We start from the raw sequence: 26,689 nt of genomic DNA on the forward strand, positions 1-26,689 counted from the left end.
GACTACAACTCCCACAATTCCCAGCCAAAGGCCACTGCAGCTGGGAATGCTGGGAGTTGTAGTGAACAACATCTGGGAACCCCTGTTGGAGGGAACAGTGCTCCCTGAAGACACTCTCAGGCAGATAGCCACACCTCCACACTTTGCTTTATCCACAGTGTCCCTCCATACCACACAGCAAAAATGCCAGAGTATCCCACACTGTTGTTTTCAACACCGTCCCAAAGTGCAACTTTAAAAACACGCTTACATTACATATTAAGTGCCAATTGTCATGAATTGCCATTTTAAAAGCCGTTGGCTGTATGAACAGTATTTTGCTGTTCCGATTCAGAAGTCATTGTTAATCCCTCCACTGTATGAACTGCCCCCTACTCTATGGATAGTGAAGCAGGAGTAGATCACCATTTGGAAAACCTCCTACTGCAAGTCAGCCCATAACAAATCAAGAGGCAAAAGCACACGTTCCCTGAAGGCGTGACATTTGAACCCACCCAAGTACTATGTTAGTGTACAATCATCTGAATGCAGGTACAATGTAATGTCTGAACAATGTGTCCCTATGTGTCCCAAAGCAATGAAGAGAGGCAGTGTTCCCTCTAATAGGGATTCTCAGATGTTGTTGACTACAACTCCCAGAATCTCCAAGCAAAAGCCATTGCAGCTGGGGATTCTGGGAGTTGTAGTCAACAACATCTGGGAATTCCTGTTAGAGGGAACACTCAAGAGAGGTTAGGCTAAGAGCAAGTAACAGAGATGAGGTCACCTAAATGAGCTTCCTGCTTGAGTGGGGACGAACCTGGGTCTCCCCAGTCCTAGTCTGACACACTCACCATTACACCACACTGGTAAATGGGCAGTTACTCCTGCTAACTGGGCAAAGAGGCACCTTTTAACATGGTGATTATCTTTATTTAGCAGGGGGAGTGTTACTGGCCCTATCCACCCCCAGCACAGTATCTCCAGTGACTGTTGCTGGTGTCTATCTGATGTTTGTTTTAGATTGTGAGCCCTTTGGGGACAGGGAGCCATCTTATTTATTTGTTTATTTCTCTTTGTAAACCACTTTGAAAACTTTTGTTGAAAAGCAGTATATAAATATGTTGTTGTTGTTGTTGAGCTGCTTAATGTTACAAAACACAAATCCTGCAGCCCTTGGACACTCATCAGTAATGTGACATCTTCAGTGCAAGATTCTGCTAATCTCTAAGATGGCTCAGTCTGATGATGGGTTAATTAATAGACACGACCAGCAATTAATGCTGGGGCATATAAAGGAGGCCTTGCTTCAGCACAATGCACATTGCTCAGCACCACTTCCTTGCTGGATTCAAAGGGATTAGTGCAGATAAAGCCCCAGCATGCTTGGTCCCACCCAGCTGTCCCTATGCCATTCAGGTAAGGCAGCCAAGTAGATTTCTCAACGTTCCTGAGTCAGCAAAAGCAATCAAAGGCCATGTACGTATCACTGGTACTAATGCACGTAAGTACTAATGGTACTGACTTTAGCAAAGTACAGCCAACTGCGTCAGTGTTAGGCACTCAAAAGCACCGCCACCTACACAGCATGAAGGGCATGTTTCTTCTTCTGCACATCACAATAGAAACGCAATGCTGCTTGTTCTGCTCATTCAGCCCACCCACCAGCGACTTTTGACCATGTAGCACGTGCTGCTTATCCTGAGTCTGGCCAATAACTCCCACTTCCAGTTTTCCAGACAGGTGTTGATAAACAAATTTCCAGCCTACTTCAAACTGCTCGGAGGCCAGCTTCAATGTATCGTGCTAGTGCCATCTCCTGGTTCCTCAGCCTTCCATTCTAACCCTCCAGAGAACGAAGTACGGAGACAAAACCATTAGTAGTCCTCTTTTTGTTCTGTCAGCATCCCCAACTTGTGTTTGCACCCCATATGGCACTGCTTGAATGGAAGGAATTCTTACTTATTTGCTGTCAGTAGCATCACATCACATTGAGCATAAGAGAGATGTTACAGTGGGTCGCAACCACACTAAGATGGAGAACAAACAGCACAGCTGCAGTGCAGGGAGGCAGGAGGGCACTGAATACCTCCCGGAAGCTTTTCAGGTACTCAAGAGGCACTGGTATCCCCTAATTGCTTGCTATCATTCATTCCACCACAAACAAGATCAGTCAAGAGAAGCTTCTTGGCTGGAGCATCTAAGCACCATTCTCTGCTAACCAGAACATACCGAGAGATACTTTGTTAGGAATTCTCAGTCTTGGTCAACAAATGATGTTGGCTACAATGCCCATCATCCTCACCCACAATGGCCTGGCTGGGGGTGATGGGAGCCCATCAACATCTGGGGACCCAGTTGAGAAGCCTCGGTCAAGGCAGTGGTTTTATAACTATGGAACTGTCTTCTTTTGGAGGTTTGCCAAAATCCAGAGATTTGCAAGACTTTCCCTTTGGGGTTGTCTTTCAGTGGTGGTGGGGACTAAGCCAGAATTAGGTGGCTGTACATGTGTAACTTTTAATATTCTTGCAGGACTTTGTTCTGTATTTTATTTTGAGTCCAACTATCATTATGTGTCCAAGGATAATAGACTATAAACATAATGCATGAATAAATTTGATCCTGAAATATATATTTATATTTATTTATTATTTCTCTATGTAAGCCGCTTTGGAAACATTTGTTGAAAAGTAGTATATAAATATTTGTTGTTGTTGTTGAAATCCTTAGCCTATCAGTCTGTTTTCCTGTCTCTTATGGCGTCTCTCTCCAGATGCAGTGTTGGCCAAATAGGAGAATTTCTCTTGCCAAGCAGTAGAAAGCCAGGTACTAGATCTGAGCAAACCACCAGCTTCCAACTCTCAGGACAGTCTGTATTGATCTGATATCCCAAGAAGCCTCTAGCTTCCCACAGAATGAGCATAAGCAGATTTTGTGGAAGGAGAGCCCTTTCAATGCTTCTTTCTAGTCGATGCATAATTGACTATGAATTATTCATTGTTCTATCCAGGTCTAAGTTCGTACTTTATGCTACCTCCTTAAATTAGATTCATTGTAGCAATCATGGCTAGGGGCTTGTATTTTCCTTCCCTCCTCTCACTGCTCCTCAGGTCAGTCACTCTTCTTAATGGCACTCTTAGCCTTAAGGCAGACATGACTGGCTAAGCAAAGCAGAGTTTGTTTTTATCCAGTCTGCTTCAAAAAGAGAGTTATTTCTCATCCCTAACCTGCTGTCTGTTCCTAAGTGCCATGGGAAGTTTTCAAGTCATGAATTAACTAGGGAAATTAACACCACACTATTTGGATGCTTGTAAAGATCTCCTAGGAAAAGAGCAAACTTCACTCAAAAATGGATAATTCATGGTCAACACCTTCCAAATAAGGGTAATCACTGTGGTATCCTCATGAGCCCAAGGAAAGCCAAAGTAAGTGGAGCTTTTTTACTGGTGCACTCATTAGCCAGACATACATGAAAACATGAAGGAGGATGGTGTTTATTCAACACCTGTATTGGATCTCACTAGCTCTACTCACGTGATCTGTACTGACATGATTTCCCACCTCTGAAACAAGTCGGATGCCTTTTGTCCATATCCCAAAGAACAGAAACCAAGGCCCCTTAATCTCAACATCTAAGACATTAAGAGACTTTTTGAAATAGAATTTGATCTCTAATTCAAGGTACATCCCCATCAGCAACATTACAAGGAGTAAGAAAATTAGATGTTCCCTGCACTGCAGCTATTCGCATGATCCTAAAACAGTGATTTCAACGTTTCTTCAGAGGGAATCAATCATTTAATTGGAAATGTAAAATCGACTGTAGAACATACAGTTCAGGATATCAAAGGGCCAAGCTGGCCTACCACAGAGCTACAAGGGTAGCTGTCACAGAAGACAGAAAGTATCCTTTACTTTGTCTCAAAGGGAAAGAGCTAAATTGTTCTACCCCTTCTGTAATGTTTCCAGAATGTCATCCGGAAAGAATCATTTCCTGTAACCTAGCAAGTGATCTAGGGCAGGGGTTCCCAAACCTGGTTCCAGATGTTATTGGGCTACATCTGGAGAACCAAGGTTGGGAACTAGGGATGTGCACAGAACCAGTTCCGTGCACACCCGGGAGGTGGGGGACGTAGCTTTAAGGCGCGGGTGTCCTTACCTCACCCGCCACGTTTCCCCCCCATATGGCACTGCTTCCAAAGCCACTGTCGTGGGGTGGCTGTATACCCTCTTGCTGCCCCAGTCAGTGTAATACCAGAAATGGCCAACGTGCGTGCGTAAGCTACCCTGCCACACCTTCGAACCAGTTCGAACACCGGTCTTTCGAACTGGTTCAGCGGTCTGTGAATGGACAGAACTGGTTCATGCACATCCCTATTGGGAACCCCTGCCATAGGGGGGATATTTAGCAGTGTTCTTCTCTGTAAGATCCAGGGATAGTAGTGGCCTGGGGGCAGTGGTAGTTCCCATCAACCCTACGTGCAGCCCCAACTAATTGTTTATTGGGCTTGCAGGAAGATTCAGCCAAAGTGGAATACTCTGCACAGTCCTCCAGGCACCAAGCCGAGGCCACCATTCCATCATGCAGTACTGCTTTCTGCCCAGTGTCCTTCAAGAGAGATGGAGTCCCTCCATTATCTTTGAAGGCATTTACAGAGTGCTGGGAAGCGTAGCCCTTCCCTTTGCTTTCCCCTCAGAGCTCCTAAGAGAGGGCTCTGTTGACATCGCTCTTACAGGGCCCTCCAAGCACTGAGGAAAGTGCAGTACTATGCGGAGGTCAGCACAGTGGAAAATGGCTCTTGCATTGAAGATTTATTGCCAAAGTGGCCCCTACTTGAAAAATAGTGAAGATCACCAATATTTAGTCTTAAAACATAAATATTCATAGTAACAGTGGTACTCTTGAATTCTATGATTATGAATATTTACATAATGCTTTTCAACAAAAGTTCCATGAAGAAAAACAGGATATAAATGCAATAATACATTAAAAGAATGTTGTCTGCCTCTTCTTCAGAGCAATGGTCCTTCTAGTCACCCAGCTAGGAGGCAGAGGCCAAGTTAGATACAGCTACAAGTCTCACTAGAGAGTGAGACTTGTAGCTGCCTGCCTCTCTCTGCTCCAAGTCTGGGTGCAAAGTGGGCCTTTAGCAGTGGCAAAAGCATACTGGGCACCACTGATCTCTATTTAAAAAAAAAAAATTCTCTGTGCAGAATGAGTTTAGTTCTGGGCAGCAGTATCAAGGTAATGTGTGTGCACATGCATTCAGAATGGGGCATTCCTGATTCAACCTGAGCGGGATCCAAAATTGACTAGCGGACATAAAAAAACTTGTGAGCATGGGCACGCCTTAGAGGAAACACTGCTGGGCATCCAGGCAGCTGGAGAGGATGCAGCGGCTTCCCCACTTCAGAAGCTGGGGAGAGGCTTGCTCTCTCACAAGGCAACTCCAACACTGGAGCCTCAAAGCCAACTGAAAGTAGTAGGCACAAACTTGTCAGTATCCTTACCCTAGGTAGTTGAGTATTTCATATTCTCTTATTGTTTCACCCATTCTAGAATTCACTTCAAGTGAATTCAAGTGCCACACAAAAATGGAGAGGGGAGTAGGTATAATTTACAGTTTATTCTGCAGAACAGAGGTATCTTCCATGGCGTTAAAACATCAGTAACAAGATGCCATCTTTCCAGACCTAAATCTTGAAGAGCAATGTGCACACACGGACTGTCTGTTCCTTTATGGGCACTTTGTTATTGTCTTCTCCACAACTGAGCCCTGATTGCTGACGGTCTATAATACTAGAGGTGCAGGAAGGGTCCATAACCCTCTCTAATGCCCACAAGGTTTCACAGTGGAAGAGACAATTAGAAATGGGTGCAGTGTGTGCGCGCATGCCCCTAGCAAATGAGAAAGACGGTATCAGCAATCAGTTGAGACAGGTTGTCTCAACATGAGTCTTGTCCCCAAAAGTGGGTCATGCTTTATGGAAGAATGTGGCCAGCCAGGTGACGTTGTTCCCATCTCCTCAGGCTCCATTGTCCCCTGTGATAGGAGTCCTCAGAGGTTGAACTCCTTGTATTATGACACAGTGAGTACTCCCTGCTCACTGTGGTCCACATTCCAGAGGCGGTAGAACTCTGCAAAGTCCACGTAGGGCTCAACACGCCCATCTTCATCCGGCTGGAGAGAGTGGGAGGGACGGGAACGAAACAAACCCCCATCGGAGCTTGAGCTGCTACTCTGCGTGTGAGTGTTGGTAGACTGGAGGGTCACAGTTGGGCTTTGACTGTAGATGCGACAAAGAAGAAGGGAGGGGCACATTTTTATTTCAATCAGCACAACCGACATCGCACATACAGCTACCTGCTCTCCATGTAATGCAGGTCCCTCGCCCTATCTGGATCATTGTAGATGCCTCCTAAGTGGCTGCTTAGGATAGCAGATCTTTAGTAGCTTACAAGGGCCTACCATGAGGTGGCTGAGTGACATTAGTGCAGGGTAGGGATGTGCAAACTAGTTTGATGTCAAAAAGGTTCAACACTGAACTGGTTCAGTTTGATGGCTCGATGTCAAGCTGAGAACACACACACACACACACACACACACCCGTGCGGGGGGGCATTGCGAGCTTTTTCTGTCAAACAAATTTTTGGGGGGTACTTAGCCCCTCCAGGGGGCTTGCCCGAGGCCACAGGAGGGTCTCTGGAGGTCCCCCACCCACCTCCTGCAGGCCTTCATTCTGCCTCAAATCGCCCTGTTCTGGCAGTCATCAGCTCAAGCCTCACCTCGTCGTGACAGCCATTTTGGAGACCGCCACACATGCCCAATTTGTCCAGTATTGTCTGTTCTGACTGGCAACAGCTCTCCAAAGTTACAGGCAGGAGTCTCTTCCCAGCCCAACCTGGAGATGTCAGGGACTGAACCTGGAACCTTCCGCATATAAAGCAGATGCTCTCCCTGAGCTACTGAGCTACGGCCGCACCAATTATAGAGAGTTACAATGACACGGAGCTACATGAGTGAGACCGAATGACTGAGATTCAGATACAAATGGCAGCAACTCCATGCCTGAAGGACGTGGATAGGACCATGAAGGCCATGCTACAGACTGAAAGGACTGCAATGTGTGGTGTCGGGACCAGTCACAGAGAAAGTGAAATGTTGCCTCCCATAGAAAGGAGCGCAAAATGCTACGGCCTGAGCATGGGACACTTACTTAGTGAGGGTGGGTGTGGCTTCATCCAAGGTGGAGCTACTGTGGGCACCATTGACCATCTGGCCTTGGGAAGGCATGACAAGGGATAACGTTACGCTGGTCTTGCTTGTGTTCTGGGCACTGGAGTATGGCACTGACACAGGATAAACACGGCCTCCTGAGAAGTGGAGTATAAGAAGGACACACATAACAGCAGCAAGGAAGGGTGGGAGACTTCAAAACCCCTAATATCGGTGTCAGGCTATAGTTGAGAGTTTTCCTGGGCACCCCGAATAACCATGAACCCGTTACCCCATGAAATAGTGCAGGAGTGGCTAACCTGAAGCCCTCCAGCTATTACTGGACTACAACTCTCGTCATAGGAACTGACGAAGGTGCCTTTGACTGAGTCAGACCACTGATCCATTGAGCTCAGTATTGTCTACTAGCAGCAGGTCTCCAAAGTCTCAGGCAGGAGCCTCTCCTAGTCCCACCTGGAGATGCCGGGAGTGAACCTGGGACCTTTCTGCATGCAAGCAGATGCTCTTACCACTGAGCTGCGGCCCCATCCCTTAAGGGGAAGATCTTACAGTGCTCACATGTAGACACCCATTCAAATGCAAAATAAGGGGGGCCCTGTTTAGCAAAGGGGACAACCCATGCTCTCTACCACAAGACCAACTCTCCTCCTAACAGATGGTGGCTGGAAGTTGCAGTCCACCAGCAGCTGGAGAGCCTCACTGGGGCCACTCCTAGAATAGTAGCTTATAGAACTCCCTCTCTCTGAGTTCCTCCTGGCTTCTGCAACACAATATCATAAGATATACTGGAAACTCAGAAAGTGGATGCCTCAGTTTTTTTCAGTGTGATGTTTATCTTATCAGGCAATAGATAATCACTGGCTGGTCAAAGTAGTCTTGCACTCTCACAGACAGACAGACCCCATTGACCTCCCCCATACCTTGTGTTGGGGTCAGCATGGGCTGGCTCATCTCACCCAGTGGATACCCGAAATTCCTCACCAGCAGTGTCATGTCCTCATGTCGAGAGCAGAACTTGGACCGTTCACCACCACTGGCATACGTGTCACAGTGAATACGCTTCACTCGATCCACAACTGCTTGAGCCACAGAATCCAATGAGGTCTGCTTGGCAAATTCTGTGGCAATCATCGCTGCCATCTCCTAGAAAAGAAAAAGTGGAGGAATAGATTTTGAAGCCGTTGCGATGACTCAGACCCTTCTGACATTCTCCCAGCCACGTAGATGCTGCTTATCCAAGAGCAGCTCCTTTGCACCCGGGGCAAGGTTGAAATGACTCAGCCAGATGGCTGACTGGATGAGTCCTGACCACAGGCACCCTGCTAGGAAGGGGGTGTGCGCCGTCTTCAGGAGAGAAAAGTGAGAGATGTTTTCATATAAATAAATGTATGAACAAAACAAAGCCATCAAGCCTCATCCATGCAGCTGGGACCTTCAAAACATTCTCCAGCTACAAAGCAGTTGCTTAAAATGGGACAAGATGCTGAAGGGCACCTAATACGTCAGGCTGCAGTAGGTAACCTAATATGACTTCTCTAGGGTGCTTTCATCAAATCTCTTGAAAGACACGTGGTGCTTTTAAGAGAGAGAGCATTCACAGGGCTCCTATAAACAAAGCAATTCACCCAAGGCATACATAAGTTATTGCTTCCCTCTGCTGCAGGCACTGCAGAACTGAGAAAGGGGAACTGAGAAACACGCGGCCCTTCTCATAAAGTGCAGTTTCCCTTGCCTACTCCCTTTCCTGAAGAATCACTGGAAAAGGCAAAAGGAGAGGGGAAACCCCACAGTTTTTACTCCGTGGAGCAAAATAAGTACCACAGATCCAGCAAGACGGAAATCACGCGCTCGACCTCCTGGTGGAATGACCTTTTGATGGACAGAGAAAGGATCATTTTCTTTAGGAAAAAGTAGGCCCAGAAATCCTTTGCATCTCAATGAACATAGGAAGCTGCCTTATACCAAGTCAGACCACTGGTCTATCTAGCTGAGTATCAGCTACACTGACTGGCAGCAGCTCTCTAAGTTTTCAGGCCAGAGTCCTGCCTGGAGATGCCAGGGATTGAACCTGGAACCTTCTGCATGCAAAGCTCAACCACCGAGCGACAGTCCTATCACCATTTGTCTTCCTGTGGGCTCTGGATGGAAAGTACTTGCAACTATTACACAAATTTGTTTCTGTAATCATCAGGTTACCCAGAGGGAAACTGTGGACTGATGATTCACATGCTCGAGGACAGAGTGCAGATCTAACAGGTGCGTACATCCGAAGCATACTATGCAGATGTAATTCGCCACAAGATGTGGTGACAGCCAACCACCTAGATGGCTTTAAGAGGGGTTTGGATAACTTCATGGAGGAGCGGTCTATCAACAGCTACTAGTTGGAGGGCTATAGGCCACCTCCAGCCTCAAAGGCAAGATGCCTCTGAGTACCGGTTGCAGGGGAGTAACAGCAGGAGGGAAGGGCATGGCCTCAGCTCCAGCCTGTGGGCTCCCCAGAGGCATCTGGTGGGCCACTGTGTGAAACAGGATGCTGGACTAGATGGGCCGCCTTGGGCCTGATCCAGCAGGGCTGTTCTGTTCCTATGAAGAAGTTTAAAATGGAGCAGCCCCTTCAAATGGCTCCAGAGCTCTTACCTGATTGGCTTGCCCAGGCCCATGAGCTGCTTCCAGAGCTTTGTAGAGCCCTTCAGACATTAGAACAAGAAAGCCTGTGACTCCATCTAGTGGGTGCCCTCCATGGATTTCAGGCTCTGCTATGATCGGTTTTGATTTTGCAGCACTTCAAAAGAAAAACTGAGTAAGTACTGAAGAGAGCAACAGAGACAGGCAGAAGGACGGGTCTTTAAAGTAAAAGCCGGGTAAGCAAAATAAGACTGCACATCAAGGCTTGCCTCACCTCAGAAGTTCAATATCACTGTAACCATATTTGACTTTGTAGTCTCCAATGCGCCGCGTGCTCTCCTGCCCACAGATGGCGCCTATTTGCTTTATCTTCACAGCATCCAAACCTGCCAGACAAAAAGAAATCAGCAAACTGGTTTTGGTGCATATGCTGAATTTCCTGTGTCTGCACTCCATGTTAGGAAGAGGAAAATGCAGCCAGTTGAAATGGGCATGTCAACCGGCAAGAAAAGCTAATGAATGAGGCAAGTCACAAGGGGCTAGCAGGGAGGGAGTGACAGAGAATAGCTTTCTGCCAGTAATTCTTAATCAGGAAAAGAGAGTCTGCATGCATGCACTCTGCCATTGCTTCTATGTCCCTGGCTGCATTCTCAGGATGAGAATGAGTACAGTTCAAGAGTTAACTGTGAGTGGCAAGCCCCAGGTGCTTTCACAGAATATACCATGAGAACCCAGAATTCCCAGGAAACCCCACTTAAATTGCTGTGGTTAACCAGCATTTAACCAGGATTGGCTGGTGATCCTGGTCAAGCAGGAAACATGGGTGTATGAGGGTTAGGGAAGAACCACAGGTATCCAGATTTGCTCCCACCAACTAAATCTATGAAATAAGGAGCTCTTTGTAAGTGAAACTCGCAGGTGTTGCAATCGAGCGGCAGGGGAGAGTGGATTTTTTGCCTCTGAAAATACAGTCTTCATTGGGGAAGCGAGCTGGTCTTGTGGTAGTGAGCATGAATTGTCCCCTTTGCTAAACAGGGCCCCCTGTGGTTTGCATTTGGATGAGTGCCTACATGTGAGCGCTTAGGGGATAGGGCCATAGCTCACTAGAAGAGCATCTGCATGCTTGCACTGCAGAAGGCCCCAGGTTCAATCCTTGGCATCTCCAGGTAGGGCTGGGAGAGACTCCTGCCTGAAACCCTGGAGAACTGCTGCCAGTCAGTGTAGACAATACAGAGCTAAAGGGACCAATGCTAGGACTCTGTATAAGGCAGCTTCCTATGTTCCTATCAAAAACTATTTCCAAGCACATGCTGCTCGGCTAAAACCAAGATAAAAGACTTTCTGTGGATAGGTTTGGAGACGCTTCCCATCTTGCCATTTCAGTAGAGAGCTGCCTAAGTGGAAGAGGCACTCCTGGATGTCACGCCTCCCCTTTTAAAACTTCCTTCTTCCAGAGGGTGATAAAATAAAAATAAAGTTTTCAAGGCAATCCTACACTCTTTTATGTTTTCAGTATCCTACTCAGAATCTGTTCTTTGTACTCTGTTCTTTGGGCATTATTCCCTAGTGAATGATTTCAGGATTGCATTCTTAAATGCCGGCCAGGTATGAGCAGGACTTTTAACAGCAACTGGATTTTGTTCACACAGACATATGCAAGAAGATATTTAAAGTTTTGATAGTGTGTTTTGAATTGTAACACATTCTGAGTCACTAAGAATAATGCAGGTGAAGTTGCAAAATAGAAGACAAAAGTGACTTCCCAGCTCATAATGGCAACAAACCCCTTTCCTCAGTTGTTAGACATTTCTGACATTCAGGTATCCTGCTATGCACCCCCTGTGGAAGGAGATTAATCATCTTAACTTGCTAGTTCAGACATTCCTTGACTGCCAACCAAAGAACGTGATGCTCTGCACGCCACACCCACACCCCTTTCTTCTACTGGCTCAGCTGTGCCTTGAGGCCCACCCCTCTGCTCTTCCTGGAACACAGTACTCACCCAGCTGGGAAAAACGGAATAGCTCATCCTCATTCTCTGTAGTGTGATCCATGTTGAGTTGTGTCACTTGCAGCCCATCAACTGTCGATTTGCACAAGAGGGCCCGGTTTGTTCCTGCGGAGGAGGAGAGTATGATGCGAAGAAAGAGAAAAGAGGAACAAGAGGGGCAAACTGGAAAACCTACACACACCCTTGATGCAACCCACTATCACAACTCTGAGGCAAAACCAGGAAATAGAGCTTGTGAATACAAAAGCACCATCCCTTCCCTACTTTCCCAGGAAAATTTATTATTTCAAGTTCTAAAGAACTGCTCTGGTACAAAGAAGATGAAGTAATCCAGCTGTCCTACTCTTCATTTCCCAGGAAACGCCCAAATCAAACTGTGTCAAAGAGGCACACACCTACATTGGCGATGTAGAGTTTGTTGTTAAGAATGACTGCCACAACAGCCATGGCTCCTCCAGAGATTTCCTTTTCTACAGCCTTCAACCGCTCCATGATTTTCTGGTACTGGGATGGTAGCTGGTGATGGGGGACTCCCTAGAACACAGGGTTGCGTTACATCTAACAATTATCGGACACACACACATATACATATCTGGTATTTTCTATATATACACCTCAAAACAACTGTACAGCTTTTGAAAGGCTCTGGAGAAAACACCAGGACAAAACAGACAAGGAGCTGTACTTCATTAATTAAAGTTAGTTGTTCCTAAACACCATTAACCACACTACTGTATTGATGATCAGGGTTGTTTTTCTTCCCCTTTTACAAGGCTTCACTTAGAGGGGAAGCAAGGATCCAAAATCACTTTAGTTATTATGGACAAAGAATGAAGGGATTGTATTTCTTCTAGATTATGTACTGGAAAGTGCAAGGGTGCAATTTTGTGCATAAACTAAACAAGTTGTTCTAGTAAAAACTAATCAGCCTACTTTCCTTTCACAAGGAAAGGAACTGAACTAAACTTGGACTAGATTTGGTTCAAATCGAGGTCCACAAGTTAGATCTCTTGCGCCTCAAATGTTTACACGTCCGCCATCTTGGACTGGGGTGGATGACATCATGACAAACTACACCATTGAGGTGCCCCTATGTGTCACTCACTATAACTGGACCAAATTTGGTTCAAATCGGTTGGACAGTCCTCAAGTTAGTACAATTGCACCTCAAAAGTTTAAATGCCCACCATCTTGGATTGGGGTGGGTGACATCGTCACAAACTACACCATTGGGGCATTCCTATGTGTCCCTACAGCAGTAGCAAATTTGGTTCAAATTGGTTAAGCAGTTCACAAGATAGCCCACTTGCGCCTCAAAAGTTTATGCATTCACCATCTTGAATCAGTGTGGATGACATCATCACAAACTATGCCATTAAGGTGTCCCTGTGTGTCACTCACTGCAACTGTACCCAATTTGATTTAAAAGAGTTATACAGTCCACAAATTAGCCGGCTTGTGCCAAAGATGTTCACACGGCCACCATCTTGAATTGGAGTGGATAACATCATCGCACACCATGCCATTTGGGCATCCCTATGTGTTTCTATAGCAGTAGCAAGTTTGGTTCAAATCAGTTAGGTGGTTCACAAATTCGCCCACTTGCACCTCAAAAGTGTATGTGTTCACCATCTTGGATCAGGATGGATGATGTCATCACAAACTACGCCGCTGAGGCGTCCCTACAACTGTACCCAATTTGGTTCATATTGGTCCAGGCGTTGCAAAGTTGACCGGGGGGGGGGGCACACAGAAAATGCCAAGTGATTTCATAAGCCTACTGGAAAGTAGGCTAAAAATGACCAAAGATTATGCCCTTCACCATGCCTATATGATCTACATCAGCTCTGGCAAGTAAAGTCCTTAATTGCTCTGTCATTATGTGCTTCCGAGGCCATCAACAAAAGGGGACAATTTAAAAAATGAAAACACCAGAAATGGTAGTGAGATTGTTTCCCCTACCTTCAAATGAATTTGACAGGCTGAAAGTGTCCTCAAAGAAAGAGAAATATATCACTGAATACACCCTACATTCCAGTGTGTGTGTGTGTGTGTGTGTGTGTGTGTTTAAGTCAGATGTTACCTCTGGCAGTTGGGACTGCAGGCTGGCCTTTTCTGCCAATGCATCATCAATGGAATCCAAGAAACTCCTCTCCACCACGTCAAAAGCCTGGAGGGAGCCCAAAACCAAGTCAGTAGAAGCTTTGTAGAACCTGTTTTATGGCAATCTATCAAATGCATTTCTTCCAGCACAATGCTTCAGCACCCTGCTAACTGAGCAAAGGGGCACCTTTTAAAGTGATGGTTCTCTTTATTTAGCAGGGGGAGAACAAAACACTATCCATCCTCAATACAACATCCCTCCAGTGGATTTGGAGGGATGTTTCCTTTTCTTATGAATCTTATGTTTCTTTTTTAAATTGTGAGCCCTTTGGGGACAAGAAACCATTTTATTTATATTTATGTAAAGTGCTTTGGGAGCTTTTGTTGAAAGCAGTATATAAGTATTTGTCATATTCAAATTACTACATAAATTTCACAAATTTTTCAAGGGCTCTTGGAATGGTCTAAAGTTACCCTGCTTGTGCAACCTTCCTTGTGCATTTATTGATGTTTTATATTTACATCCTGCATTTCTTCCATGGTGGAACTCAAAGCAGCATACTATGGGCTATGCATCTGAGTACCAGTTGCAGGGGAGCAACAGCAGAAGAGGGGGCATGCCTTCATCTCCTACTTGTGGGCTTCCCAGAGGCTTCTGGTGGGTCACTGTGAGAAACAGGATGCTGGATCCAACAGGCCTCGGGACTGATCCAGCAAGGATCTTCTTGGGGGCTTCCCAGGCAGTCTCTCCCATGCAGGCACTGACCAGACCCGGACCTGCCTAGCTTTGGCAAGGTAGCTGCATCATATGCTCTCAGAACAGTCTCAAGCTTCCTTCTCTCCTTAATACACAAGATCCCATCTAGATATGTTCTTCTTTTGCTCCAGCAGTTTCTGAGCAGCAAGAAGCTATTCCACACTGAGAAGGGAAACCCTTTCCCATCTCTGGCAGCAAGAAGCCTACAACCCCAGGTAGCCACCTATATAGACATGAGGAACAGCAGGTGTAGAACACAGAGCTTAAAGAGGGTACTACCTATACCTTCAGATAAAGGGCCTGCTATCACTTATTTCCTCACCCAGATCCTCTTGTGCCTTGTGCTGCAAGAGAGGGGCATGAACCCATGCTAGATGCCTCCAGAGACAGAACTCCATTACCTGCAGCAGGACCTTGCGCACGTCAGCATCATCGTGGTCTGCATTCAGTTGTCCCAGTAGAAGCTCTGCAGAGAGCCTCTCCCCTACAAAGTTGGTGATCCGGTTGCCATCGTAACCATTGAAGACGCCATAGAGATAGCAGTTGTTCTCACTCCTGCCAAAGGGAGCCAGAATGAACAGGTTAAGAGAGCAGCATTCATTGTGTGTGGCCTGGAAGGAGCAGGAATAAGGACATGCAATAAGTATCACGAGGGCATTTTTCACACAGGGCTTTTAGCTCGCGTCTCCTCCAGAATGGAGGGTGTGCATTCACATATCAGCCAGATTTACCCCGGGGGTCCCTGTGAGCTATCAGGGAGCACATCACACACGATTCAGGTTTTTCATTGCACATTAAGAGTGTAGCCCGATCTATATCCAGAGTAAAAGAAAAATCCACTTTTTGCGTCAATTTTTGGGGGCAACTTCGAAGTCGCAGTAAAGCCTCACAGTAAAGCCTGCTGTGTGAAAAACATCCATGTTAAGGTGAGCTTGTTAGGAAGGCTGCCAGGAATGTCACTGAACCACTTCAAACACATCTGCAGGCTTCTTACCTGAATTTTAACCAGTTGTCCTCCAAGGGGTGAATTTCTATCCCCTTTCCATCTGTTGTGTAGGAACGGTTTGGGGCTGAACCCACACCAGATTGCTGGCAGAGGGGCAAGTCATCTGTCCAGCTTGTTTGCTGCTCCTGGAAAAGACAGGAAAGAATCCCCATAGGACTTCCGGTGAAGCAGGAATAACAATTGTGCAGAGGTTGAAATGTTATGCTCTCAGTTAAGATACTACAGTAAATTATCTGACAAACCCCTATCGAGTCTCCTTTCCCACCAGATCCCTTAATTTAACATTGAATCTTAATTCCTTAATTTTACATTGACTCTTAATTCAGTCAATGTTTCACTCATCTCTCTCTCCCCCTTCTACTGTTACGCTGTTCTTGCTTCTTTGAGCTCCTTGACTCAACCCCTCCCCTCAAATTAAGCAAAACACATAAATATCTAACACTGGGTGTTGAGTATGTGCACTCTGAGCTGCAGAGCACAGTAAAAGAATATTCCTGCTTTTTAATTATTGTAACTGGAGATGAGAATTCTAGCTTTCTTGCCATAACAGTTGTGCTTCCTTGAACTGCTGAATTTCTAAGATAATAGGAGAATTCCTAAGTGATAATAAATTCTTACAATAGTCTCACTAGATGTACAAGTGAGTGTTTGGAGAATGCAAGAGCTCTGTAAAGATTTGGCTACTGCTGTTTGTATATTGGCTTATATTTGTCTTCAAATAAAATAATAAAACAGCTGAGCTTGCATCATGCATAATTTTGATATTTTTGGTGCATACATGAAGAGCTACTAACATTAGCTCTTTCCTTATGCTTTCTGAATCGTTACTGTTCAGGAAGCCCTGACTCTCCACTATTTACAAAACAGCAGGGCTGTAAGAAGCCTCTCTATAAAAGATGAAAGGGTAAAATTACATTTCCAATAAAGAGTAGAAAGGAACTCGTACATTGGGAAGAACTGACATCATTCTGCCCTCCCACAGAACAATGAGAGAATCCTTCCAGAGGTCAGCTTCCCAAGAAACACTACAGGAAATACTTCATAAAAGCGGAATCTGTTTATATGGCTTTGAAACAACTGCCGTTAGTTTTGCTCAGCCACTGCTGTTCCCCGCTGCTGATCCTGTCGGTATATTTGGACCAGCAGTTTTCGGCAGGAGGAGAGGGCCAATACCCTTCTTGCTTGTGGGTACCCAACATGGCAGCATGCCTGTAACTCACAGACACACTATGATTACTGGGAAAAGCCAACATTTGGAACAGACCTGTACAACTAACCACCAATCTGAACACAGCCCATGTTTTAGTGCGGCTTGCCAGATGTTTGAAAGGTCACTGCTTTTTCTGTCCCAACAAAGCCAGGAGGTTTTATCTAGCTGGGTCTACAAAGTCACTCCCTAGAGTGAATGCCTCTCCTCTCTCTGGTGAATCAGTCAGGCTGCAGGGATGAGCTCCTGTCGTCCTCCTCAACGCTGTGGGGAGGATGGGCTCATCTCCACAGCTGGCCAGGGCTGCAGAGGCACCCAAGCACCTCCATAGCTCAGCATGTCAGAGACAAGATATGGCCCCTTCCTTTGTGAACCCAGATCTAGCTGCCGATAAGCCACCATACATGGCTGAGTGGTTGCATTCAGCTTGATGGGCCACAAATGGTGCAGCTTTTGTCTGGAAATTCCCTTATGATTTTCCTTGTACAGACACCTGAGCTGAGACACATTTGTACAGGGGTTTGTTTTAGGATCAGCATTTTAGCACTACTATCGAAGTTGAGGATAAGTTCCCTTAAAAAGCACATACAATGTGAAGAATCCTGCACCAACACCCTCCCTTTTGGGGTACATGTATAGTGCAGCCTTCACCTAGCCCCACTGTGCACCTTTGTAGTGTGCAAAGATGAGGAACCACCTTGGGTAGATCATACGAGAATGGCGAGGACCAGGTATGCAAAATGAGCACACCTGATGGGCTACACTGGGTGTGCACTTTTTCACTTTCAAACTATCATACTTTGGACACATTATGTGAAAACCCAGCTCCCTTGAGAAGTCCATAATGCTGGGAAAAGTTGAAGGAAAGAGAAGAGGACGACCAGCAGCAAGGTGAATGGACTCGATTATGACAGCAATGAATGCACCAGTGAGAGAAAGTCCAAGTGGATGACAGATCATCTTGGAGAGAATCTATGTGGTCACTAAGAGTCGACACCAACTTGATGGCACTTAATCAATCAATCAGTATTAACCAGGCAGGCTATTTTGCTCTCCTTGCACTCCCACAAAAGTTCTTCCTTTCCTCAGTTTCCTGAAGCAGGTATATTACTTTTCCTTGTGCTGCCTGTACAGACCACACTCTGAACATCAAACGTCAGGAAAACTATCTCTCTTTACACTTTCCCTATTCACCGTGAAAAGAAATGTAAGCTTTATATTCCTTCATTGGGGCAATTCATTCCTGACATGCATTCAGATTACCTGGCCCCAAACCCAATCTTAGAAAGTTTTTTCAGATAGTTTCCCCCACCACAGGACTGCAATTGCAGGAGAAGCTGCATTGTGACATTTCCCAGTCGTGATCCCCCATTACAAGGGGATCAGAGTTGGCCCAGCCCCCTGATCTTTTGTGATGGCCCCCAGCTACTATTTTTAGAAGGTGTGTGTGTGGGGGGGGGTATGATTTGGTTAAACCTGATGGAAATCCAGCTTGCGGACTTCATTCCTCTGTCTTTCCTAATTCCTCCCATAATTTAAACACCCGATTCCTCTCTGCAAGAAACTCATAAGAGACACAGGAGCCCTTTTAGGGTCAGGCACTGACACTCTTACACACATCCAACACTCTCTGCAACTACCCGGGTGCAGGAATAAAGTCACCAGAAGCAAAGGAGGACAGGCACTCCTGCCTCTTTCACCGCTGTGTAACAGAGGGAATTTCAGCAGGTGCTGCTTTTCTCATCTCAGCTTGGCAGGCGGCACCTACCAAAATGCCTCTTTCTATACAGTTATGAACAGCCCAGAAACCCTTTTTTTTTTTTCTGGCCTTTGAATAGGGTCACCCTCAATGGAAGAAACAGATGCCTTTCCTGGCACAGACACACGCCCCTCTCTTGCCTGTAAGAGTACCATTCCTGTCCCCAACCACAGGGGCCACCCCTTCCCCAGAAAGCAGAAAGGCCCGGGCACCCCGCAACCCTCCCCTTGAACCGGGGGATGTGTAGAAAAAGTGTTTCCCTCTCTTTGGCTCCCCACTCCCAGCCCCCCCCCCCCCCCATGGAATAGGCTCGGCTGCTCACGCTCTGCAGGAGACTCCTCCTTGCCGCCGCCATCTTTCAGCAGAAGCGACATCCTCCGCCCTTCCCCTGGCAAGGGAGAGAGGAAAGCAGAGCAGGAAGGGGCAAGAGTGTCCGTCGGACGGAGCTCGAACCTTGCAGAGTTTTTCAGCTTCGCCACAGCGCCTCTGGGAGGATGGAGGGAGGCACTGCAGGTCATCTTCCTTCCACCTTCTTCAAGGTCGAGACTGGGCAGGAGACTTCGGGTATTCATGGGTATTATGCGCCCTGGAACTGGGATGGTGTTTCTTACCGGCAGCGGGGCACTGCAGAGCTGAGGGGCTATCCACGAACCTGCGGCTTTTCAAAAATAATGCCTATAGATCTGCCAGGTGGTAGGTGTGCAGTATTGGCAAGGGATCGTGCCTCCCAATTGTTTAACCATGACAGCAAACAAATCAACTTTCTCTCCACCCCACCCCTATGTCTTCTTCCTAAATCCGGCTTTAATTGCAAGAAAGCCTGGCGGAAAACCAGGAATGGGGTTTTGCGCGAAACGAATGTGAGCTGGCGCTGAAAGCAATTTCCTAGGCTGAGATTGTATGCTCAGAGGCACCCTCCTCTCGCTGAATTCTGAGCATTACATCCACACGACCCTGCCATGATTTCGTGGACTCGAGGTAGTAGTAAAAGCAAAAAAACCGAAAGTAAACTCCACTGGTAAAGTCCAGTTACACCACAAGCCTGAGGCCTGCCCTTCTCTGCTGTAGGGGGGAAGCTATAGCGTCGTTGGTAGAGGACATATTTTGCCTAAAGTTAAAGTGTGCCGTCAAGTTGATTTCGACTCCGGGCGCCCACAGAGCCCTGTGGTTTTCTTTTGGTAGAAGCTCCCAATTTCAATCCCTGCTGTCTCTAGTTAAAGGAGACGCCCTGGGCATAGCAAGGGGTTGGACTGAAATACTTCCAATGTCCTTTCCAACTCTAAAAAAGGGAATATTCTATTCCACACTGGTGGGCCGCTGTGTGAAACAGGATGCTGGACTAGATGGGCCTTGGGCCTGATCCAGCAGGGCTGTTCTAATCTATCTATATATTTCTCCTAGGTGTGCCTGGGGAAAATGCGTCTGGCAGCCCAGCTGATTGGCTGGGCTGCAGAGGCGCCTGATTGGCTGGCACACCCAGGAGGAGGAGAATTGTCCAGCCCACGCATGGCGGGCCTGGCCTGGCGACTGGTGGTGGCTGCAGACTAGCGAGCGATTGAGGTGCCGGCGGGGGGGGGGGGGAGAGAGCGAGAGAGGCGTGGGGGGAGAGTGAGCACGAGCGAGAGAGGCGCGGGGGGAGAGACAGAGCGAGCAAGAGAGCCGCGGGGGGGGGGAGAGAGCGAGGGAGGCGCGGGGGGAGAGAGAGCGAGAGAGAGAGACGCGGGGGAGAGACAGAGCGAGCGAGAGAGACGCGGGGGAGAGACAGAGCGAGCGAGAGAGACGCTGGGGAGAGCGAGCGAGAGAGGCGCGGGGGAGAGAGCGCGAGAGAGGTGCGGGGGAGAGAGCACGAGCAAGAGAGGCGTGGGGGGGAGAGAGCGAGAGAGGCGCGGGGGGAGAGAGAGCGAGAGAGGCGCGGGGGGAGAGAGAGCGAGAGAGGCGCGGGGGAGAGAGAGCGCGAGCGAGAGAGGCGCGGGGGAGACAGAGCGAGCGAGAGAGGCGCGGGGGGAGACAGAGCGAGCGTGAGAGGCGCGGGGGGGGAGACAGAGCGAGCGAGATAGGCGCGGGGGAGAGACAGAGCGAGCAAGACGGGGGAGACAGAGCGAGAGAGGCACGTTGGGGGTGAGACAGAGCGAGCGAGAGAGGCGGTGGGGGGGCAGAGCGAGCAAGAGAGGCGGTGTGGGGGGGGGCAGAGCGAGCAAGAGAGCTGTTGTGCGGGGGGACCAGCCAAACAAATTCTCCCAACTAACCCCAAAAAGGATGTGAACTACCGCACAGATGCTCTGTGCGGGTTCAGCTAGTATATAATAATAAAGCAGCAGCAGGATTGGGAGAAAGTCCACACCCGAGACTCTAGGAAAAACTGCTGTTCATGTGCAGACAATTTTGAGTTAGGTCGGTTGGAGCTTCATATGTTCATAAGGAGCTAAACCTGCTGAACTTCTGCAGATATTAAAGAGATGTCAGGATATGGTTCAGCAATATCTTCTGGAGGCTCCTGGTTTGGGAACCACTGCCTTAGAGGATGGAGCCACTCTGAGAAGAGCATCTTGGTTCCATTTTCCCTCCCTGGCCTCTCCAGGATAGGGCTGAGAGAGATTCCTGCCTGCAACCTTGGAGAAGCTGCTGCCAGTCTGTGTAGACAATACTGAGCTAGATGGACCAACAGTCTGACTCAGTATATGGCAGCTTCCTATGTTCCTAACTTTATTTAGGGTTGACAAAATGGCTGAATTGTGTCCAAACCATGGTGTGGTGCTGCAGGAACAGGCAGAGATGAGGTCCCTGTACTTTTCACCTTCAGGGTCTCAGCAGGGACACACAGCACTTGGCTTTCTACATGAAAATACATTTACTCCTGATCTTTTTTTGATGACTCTCTGCATCCTCTGTTTTCTCTATTGCCAGTTTTTATTGGGAGCTCCTTGGGAGCAGGGACCTTTCTATTTTTTAACTTTCTAAATTCTGTAGAGTGCCAGATAAGATACAATAGATGGTACTGTATACATTCATAACAAATAATCATACTAACTGAATTAGGGTAGGCATCATTATGCTTCAGTGCCACTGCCTGCTCTTGCTCTGAGGCCCTAATATTTAAAAATAAACATTCTGCATCCAATCCAAATAATTTTATAAATGATTTGATTGTTCACATCATTTGCCTGCATTATTCTGAACCCTGTATCTGAATTTTTGTGTAAGGTTATACTTGTGGCAGGAACAGTGTAATGGAGATGTATGCATAAACCAGTGAGTATACCTGGATAGGAGAACATCAGTGTAGGTCATGTGGAACCATCTACCAGAGCTCTATCCTGAACACTGAAGCCGTAGCAGATATAATTCCATGGGATGTAAATGCCAAATGACATTTTGCAGCAGATTCCGCCACTGAGCAGGGGGTTGGACTAGAAGACCCCTAAGGTCCCTTTCAACTAACATTATACGTGACATGTTCCATGCAAATATGTAGAGCTAGCCTGATGGCCCTTTAAAAACAAAACAAAATCCCCCTTCTACCAAGAGGGATGGGACCGGAGACCTTGTGAGCAGGGTGCATGCATGTTTAACCCATACTCCACTCACCCTTTCTGTCTTGAATAGCTTCCAAGCAGTATTCCTTCTTCAGGGTTTTAAATGAATGTTTTTAAACCCTAGCAAGGAAAAGCTGCTTGGGAGGCCATCTGATGTGCAGAAATAAATGGCCGATCTGCCCTTGCTTCTTTGCTCCCAGTCACTCTGGGAAGCAGCTTTTTCTCTTGAAAACAGGCCTTTGGGCCACAAAGTTGCATGTGTTTTCAAGCACAACCGGCAGTTTAGCCTAATTTCTCCCAGTAGGGGGAGTCCAGGCCTTTGTTAGTCTCTACTTGTATAAAATATTAGGTCCCCTTTGTCAGAGGCTGGTGTTGGTTTTTGCAATCTGCTCCCTGCAGTCTGGCAGGGTCCCCCCTTTTTCTGCATGTGTGTGAAGAAGCTGGACAAAACCCTGTGGAGGTTGCAAGTAAAGCCTCACTGATCTGCTGATGGCATCCTGCTCCCTCTTTCCTTACAAGCTAGCTCTAGGTGTTAAATCTCATTTCTTAAACATTAGTGGATAATGATGGGTGGAGATGAATCAGTGGAAATTTAATTCAGATGGGCCTGAGGCAGGCGTTAGTGATGGTACTCCGCCTCCGCTGGTCGTTCACACTTAGAAATTCAGAGTGCTTCTGGAACTATATGACAGAGCCTGGATCTTTCAGGAGTTCTGTCCAGGAAGAAAATGGTGTTCAGTCCAAGGAAGACTGGACCTGTCCATTGTAATGAACTTTGGCCTGATGCTTCTTTGGATCTGGGGGAGGATTATTTGGGCATGGAATATTGAAGTAAGGGGGGTGGGGGAGGATGCCTGGAGGGTGGAATTTTCTGTATGTATTTATTTGGTTTATATACTGCCTTTCCTAAAATGGCTCAGGGCAGTTTACATTAAAATAAAAAATACATAACAATTAAAATGTTTGGGGAAATGACCTTAGGGATTTGGGGGCAGGTATTATATGATTAAGTTTGGGTACCTGGGATGAGGGTGGTGGGTGGATTTAGATCCTTTTGTTCAGTTAGGCCTTGACAAATTTTCTTTGGATCTAGCAGCCAGACCACAATATTAGGAGTCAGAAGTGAACATGCTCCCTGTTGATATAAGAGCATCTCCTTCTGTTTATTTTCAGGAAGACCCTCAAGACACACCTGTTTTCTTAGGCTTTTAACTGAAATTAATTTTAATAATCTGTTTTAACCATTTGTTTTGTGAGATTATTTTTATTGTGTTTTGTGGATATTTAATGTTTTTACTTTTTTTTATTTTAAATTTTGAGATGTATAGAGATATAGATATAGATATATCAGGCGGTATAAAACTATGATAAATAAACAAACACTTGACAAAATTACCAGACTTAGTGACAATTGTGGAGGGTGTGTTTGTGTAAATGGGCTTCTTCTTATTCTCTTTACAAATAACATAGAACAAAAACAGGGCTGCCTGGAACAAAAAAAAGTTTATTAAATAAAATCTCCGCCCCTGAATATCCTTGTCTAGGCACCATGATTACATTTCTAGATTCCATGGCGCCTGGGATTTGTCAAGCCCTGAGATAGGAACCTGTTAGAAGATAAACATATACCTGAATAAGTGTAACAGACACATTCAGGGACATTTTGGGTTTCCTTGTTCAGAATAAAATAGGAGAACATACCAGATGTTATGGGTTACCTAAGACCCACATATCATCAAGGTTTGAACACCTACCTCGAAATCTAGAGCAAGCACAGCTGGGCTGCAACCTTATCATCCCATGTAACATGCCACTTGTAACACTGAAACTTCATGAGGAGCATCCAGAGTAGTCTTCTGCTAGTGAGATCACTGTTGTGCCAACAGAAGGATGTAGCACATGGCTGTTATGCAAGGATTGTTACCTTTGTACCAGACTGGTTTTTGTGCATGTTGCAATTTTTGTGCAATCCCTTGCACATGCCTGCATATTATTTAAATGAGGAACTTCTTGCCCAACATGCATTCTTCTTCTAGAGGTAGCACCACTTTGCAGAGCACAGCAACTAAAAAGTCCTTGTGGGGGCACAGCTAGGAAGCTCCCTTATATTGAGAGACTGCTGGTCCCTCTGGTTCAGTATTGTATTGTATTATATGCACTGACTGGTAGTAACTTTCAGGCAGGAGTCTTTCTCAGTCACACCGGAAGACTCCAGGCATTGAACTGGGAATCTTCCGCTTGTTAAGCAGATGCTCTAGCACTGAGCTGCAACTGTGGATGCTACCCAATGACTGTGAGCAATGCATTCTGTGTGATACTTGCCTGGAGATCACTTTGGAAACTGAAGCTGGTGCAGAATTTGGCATCCCACCTCTGGCCAGAGATGAGGACATTACACCAGAGCACCAGGGTTTTATATTACCTTCCAGGCACAATGAAGGCTGCAACCCCAAACATACTTAGCAGAGTCCCAGGACATGGCCCAAGGGCACATGCTGCTGCAGCCAGCAAATCTGAGCCTAGCCACTAGGGATGTGCATGGAACCGGTTCGGAGGCCTTTTACGGACCTCCAAACTGGTTCGAAAGACCGGCGGTTTGGCTGATTCGAAGGTGGGAGATCTCTTTAAGGAAGGGACAGGGTGCTCTTACCCCTCCCACCGCATTTCTCCCACCGGCGCTGCCTTTTTAAATGGTCCCGTGGGGCTTGAAGCGTATCTCCTTCCCGCCCCGGTGCCTCCTTGGACCGGGAGTTAGTGCTGCACATGTGCACATTCCCCCACCAGACTGTTTTAAAAGAGCGCACCGGCAGGGGAAATGCAGCGGGAGGGGTAAGAGCACCATCCCCACCGTCCTTAGAGAGATCCCCACCACGTGCACACCACTACTAGCCACTGCCTGGATGGGAGGCTGCCTGGAAACGTTATATATGCTGCCTTGAGTTCCATGCAACTAAAGCAAGATGCAAATGCAATAAAATAGAAAGTCAGCTCCAATTAACTCAGTAGGATTTATTTCTGAGTGCACATGCTGCAGATGTGTGTTTCTGTTTTGATCTAAACAGTTTGGGTCCCCATGCACTTTGGAGACGATATCCTTTATGGCCTATTGCAAACATCTGCAGTCAATCAAGGCAATTTCTCAACAACACCCTCAGCATTCTCAGGAGTCAGCAAGCAGACATGTTGTAAAAGCAGGGCAACCCCAACTTCCTTCCCAGCTTCCCACTTTGAATGAAAGACATCCATGCCCACCAACTAAATGTTAGTTCAGCTGTAGCCTTTGCCCCTCCTCTTATGCTTTAGGGTGGGCTGCTCGTTCTTCCTGTTTTTTAAAAATAGTCCATGTATATTCATCTGCTTGTTCATTGCCTTATTAATTACCAGAAAAGTGTTTAAGTGAAAAGCTGTTCTGTGGATTAAAGGGAGTAGGCTTCCATAAACAGAGATCTGCTAGATCAGGCCCAAGGCCAATCTAGTCCAACATCCCCCACTGTGATCCACCAGCTGCTTCTAGAAAGCCCCACAAGCAGGAGATGAAGGCATACCCCTCTCCTGCTGCTTCTCATTTGCAACTGGTATTCAGAGGCATCCTACCTCTGAACCTGGAGACCGTTTATAGCCATCTGGACTAGTAGCCACTGATGGCTTTTTCCTCCATGTTTTTGCCTAATACCCTTTTAAAGCCATCCAAGCTGGTGGTCATCTTCACATCCTGTAGCAGAGAATTCCACAGATTAATTATGCCCTGTATGAAATTTAAGTTGGAGTATTAAATTTCCTAGCTATCAGTTGCATGGCTTAACCCCCCAGTTCTACTGTTGTGAAAAGGAGAAAACTTTTTATCCACATTCTCCACACCATGGAGAATGAGGCGGCGAGCTGGTCTTGTGGTAGCAAGCATGAATTGTCTCATTTGCTCAGCAGGATCCACCCTGGTTTGCATTTGAATGGGAGACTACATGAGTGAGCAGTGTAAGATATTCCCCTTAGGCTTATGGGATGGGACCACTCTAGGAAGAGCACCTGCTTGCTTGCATGCAGAAGGTTCCAAGTTTCCTCCCTAGCATCTCCAGATAGGGCTGAGAGAGACTCCCGCCTGTAACCTTGGAGAAGCTGCTGCCAGTTTGCATAGACAATGCTGATCTAAATGGACCAATGGTCAGATTCAGTATAAGGCAACTTCCTATGTTCCTACCATGCATGATTTTATAAACCTGTATCATGTCTCCCCTTAGTCACCTTTATTCTAAACTAAAAAGCCCCAAATGTTGGAGCCTTACCTCGTAAGAAAGGTGCTCTACCGTCCTGATAATTTGGCTGCTCTCTTCTGCACACTTTTCCAGTTCTATATCCTTTGAGATATGATGATATGGTGACCAGAACTGCAAACAGTACACAAAATGTGGCTGCACCACAGATTTGTATAAAGACATAATTAGCAATTTCATCATCAGTCCTCTTTTTAATG

General features: G+C 46.6%; 1 protein-coding gene across 1 annotated transcript; it reads right to left on the reverse strand.

Annotated features, from left to right (window-relative positions):
* Positions 1 to 5,587: 5,587 nt before the first annotated feature.
* Positions 5,588 to 19,174, reverse strand: TAB1 (TGF-beta activated kinase 1 (MAP3K7) binding protein 1). Its single transcript, XM_053253267.1, has 11 exons — positions 19,011 to 19,174; positions 15,711 to 15,847; positions 15,118 to 15,271; positions 13,940 to 14,026; positions 12,252 to 12,390; positions 11,848 to 11,961; positions 10,120 to 10,231; positions 9,858 to 10,002; positions 8,138 to 8,360; positions 7,198 to 7,354; positions 5,588 to 6,267 (listed from the first exon to the last, which is right to left on the reverse strand). The coding sequence occupies exons 1-11, from the start codon at positions 19,041 to 19,043 to the stop codon at positions 6,060 to 6,062; spliced, it is 1,509 nt and encodes a 502-aa protein (XP_053109242.1). The 5' UTR covers positions 19,044 to 19,174; the 3' UTR covers positions 5,588 to 6,059.
* Positions 19,175 to 26,689: the final 7,515 nt, after the last annotated feature.

This window comes from Hemicordylus capensis, chromosome 5 (genome assembly GCF_027244095.1).
Source record: "Hemicordylus capensis ecotype Gifberg chromosome 5, rHemCap1.1.pri, whole genome shotgun sequence".
Classification (NCBI taxonomy): domain Eukaryota; kingdom Metazoa; phylum Chordata; class Lepidosauria; order Squamata; family Cordylidae; genus Hemicordylus; species Hemicordylus capensis.

What these genes read in the sequence shown, in the direction of transcription:
- TAB1 (XM_053253267.1), bottom strand. Translation starts at nt 19,043, where the DNA reads ATGGCGGCGGCAAGGAGGAGTCTCCTGCAGAGC. An exon ending in GGCCTGGGCAAGCCAATCAG is followed by an intron (nt 8,361 to 9,857) that starts GTAAGAGCTCTG and finishes TTTCTTTTCTAG; the next exon opens with GAGATGGCAGCGATGATTGC. An exon ending in GCCACACCCACCCTCACTAA is followed by an intron (nt 6,268 to 7,197) that starts GTAAGTGTCCCA and finishes TCGCATCTACAG; the next exon opens with TCAAAGCCCAACTGTGACCC.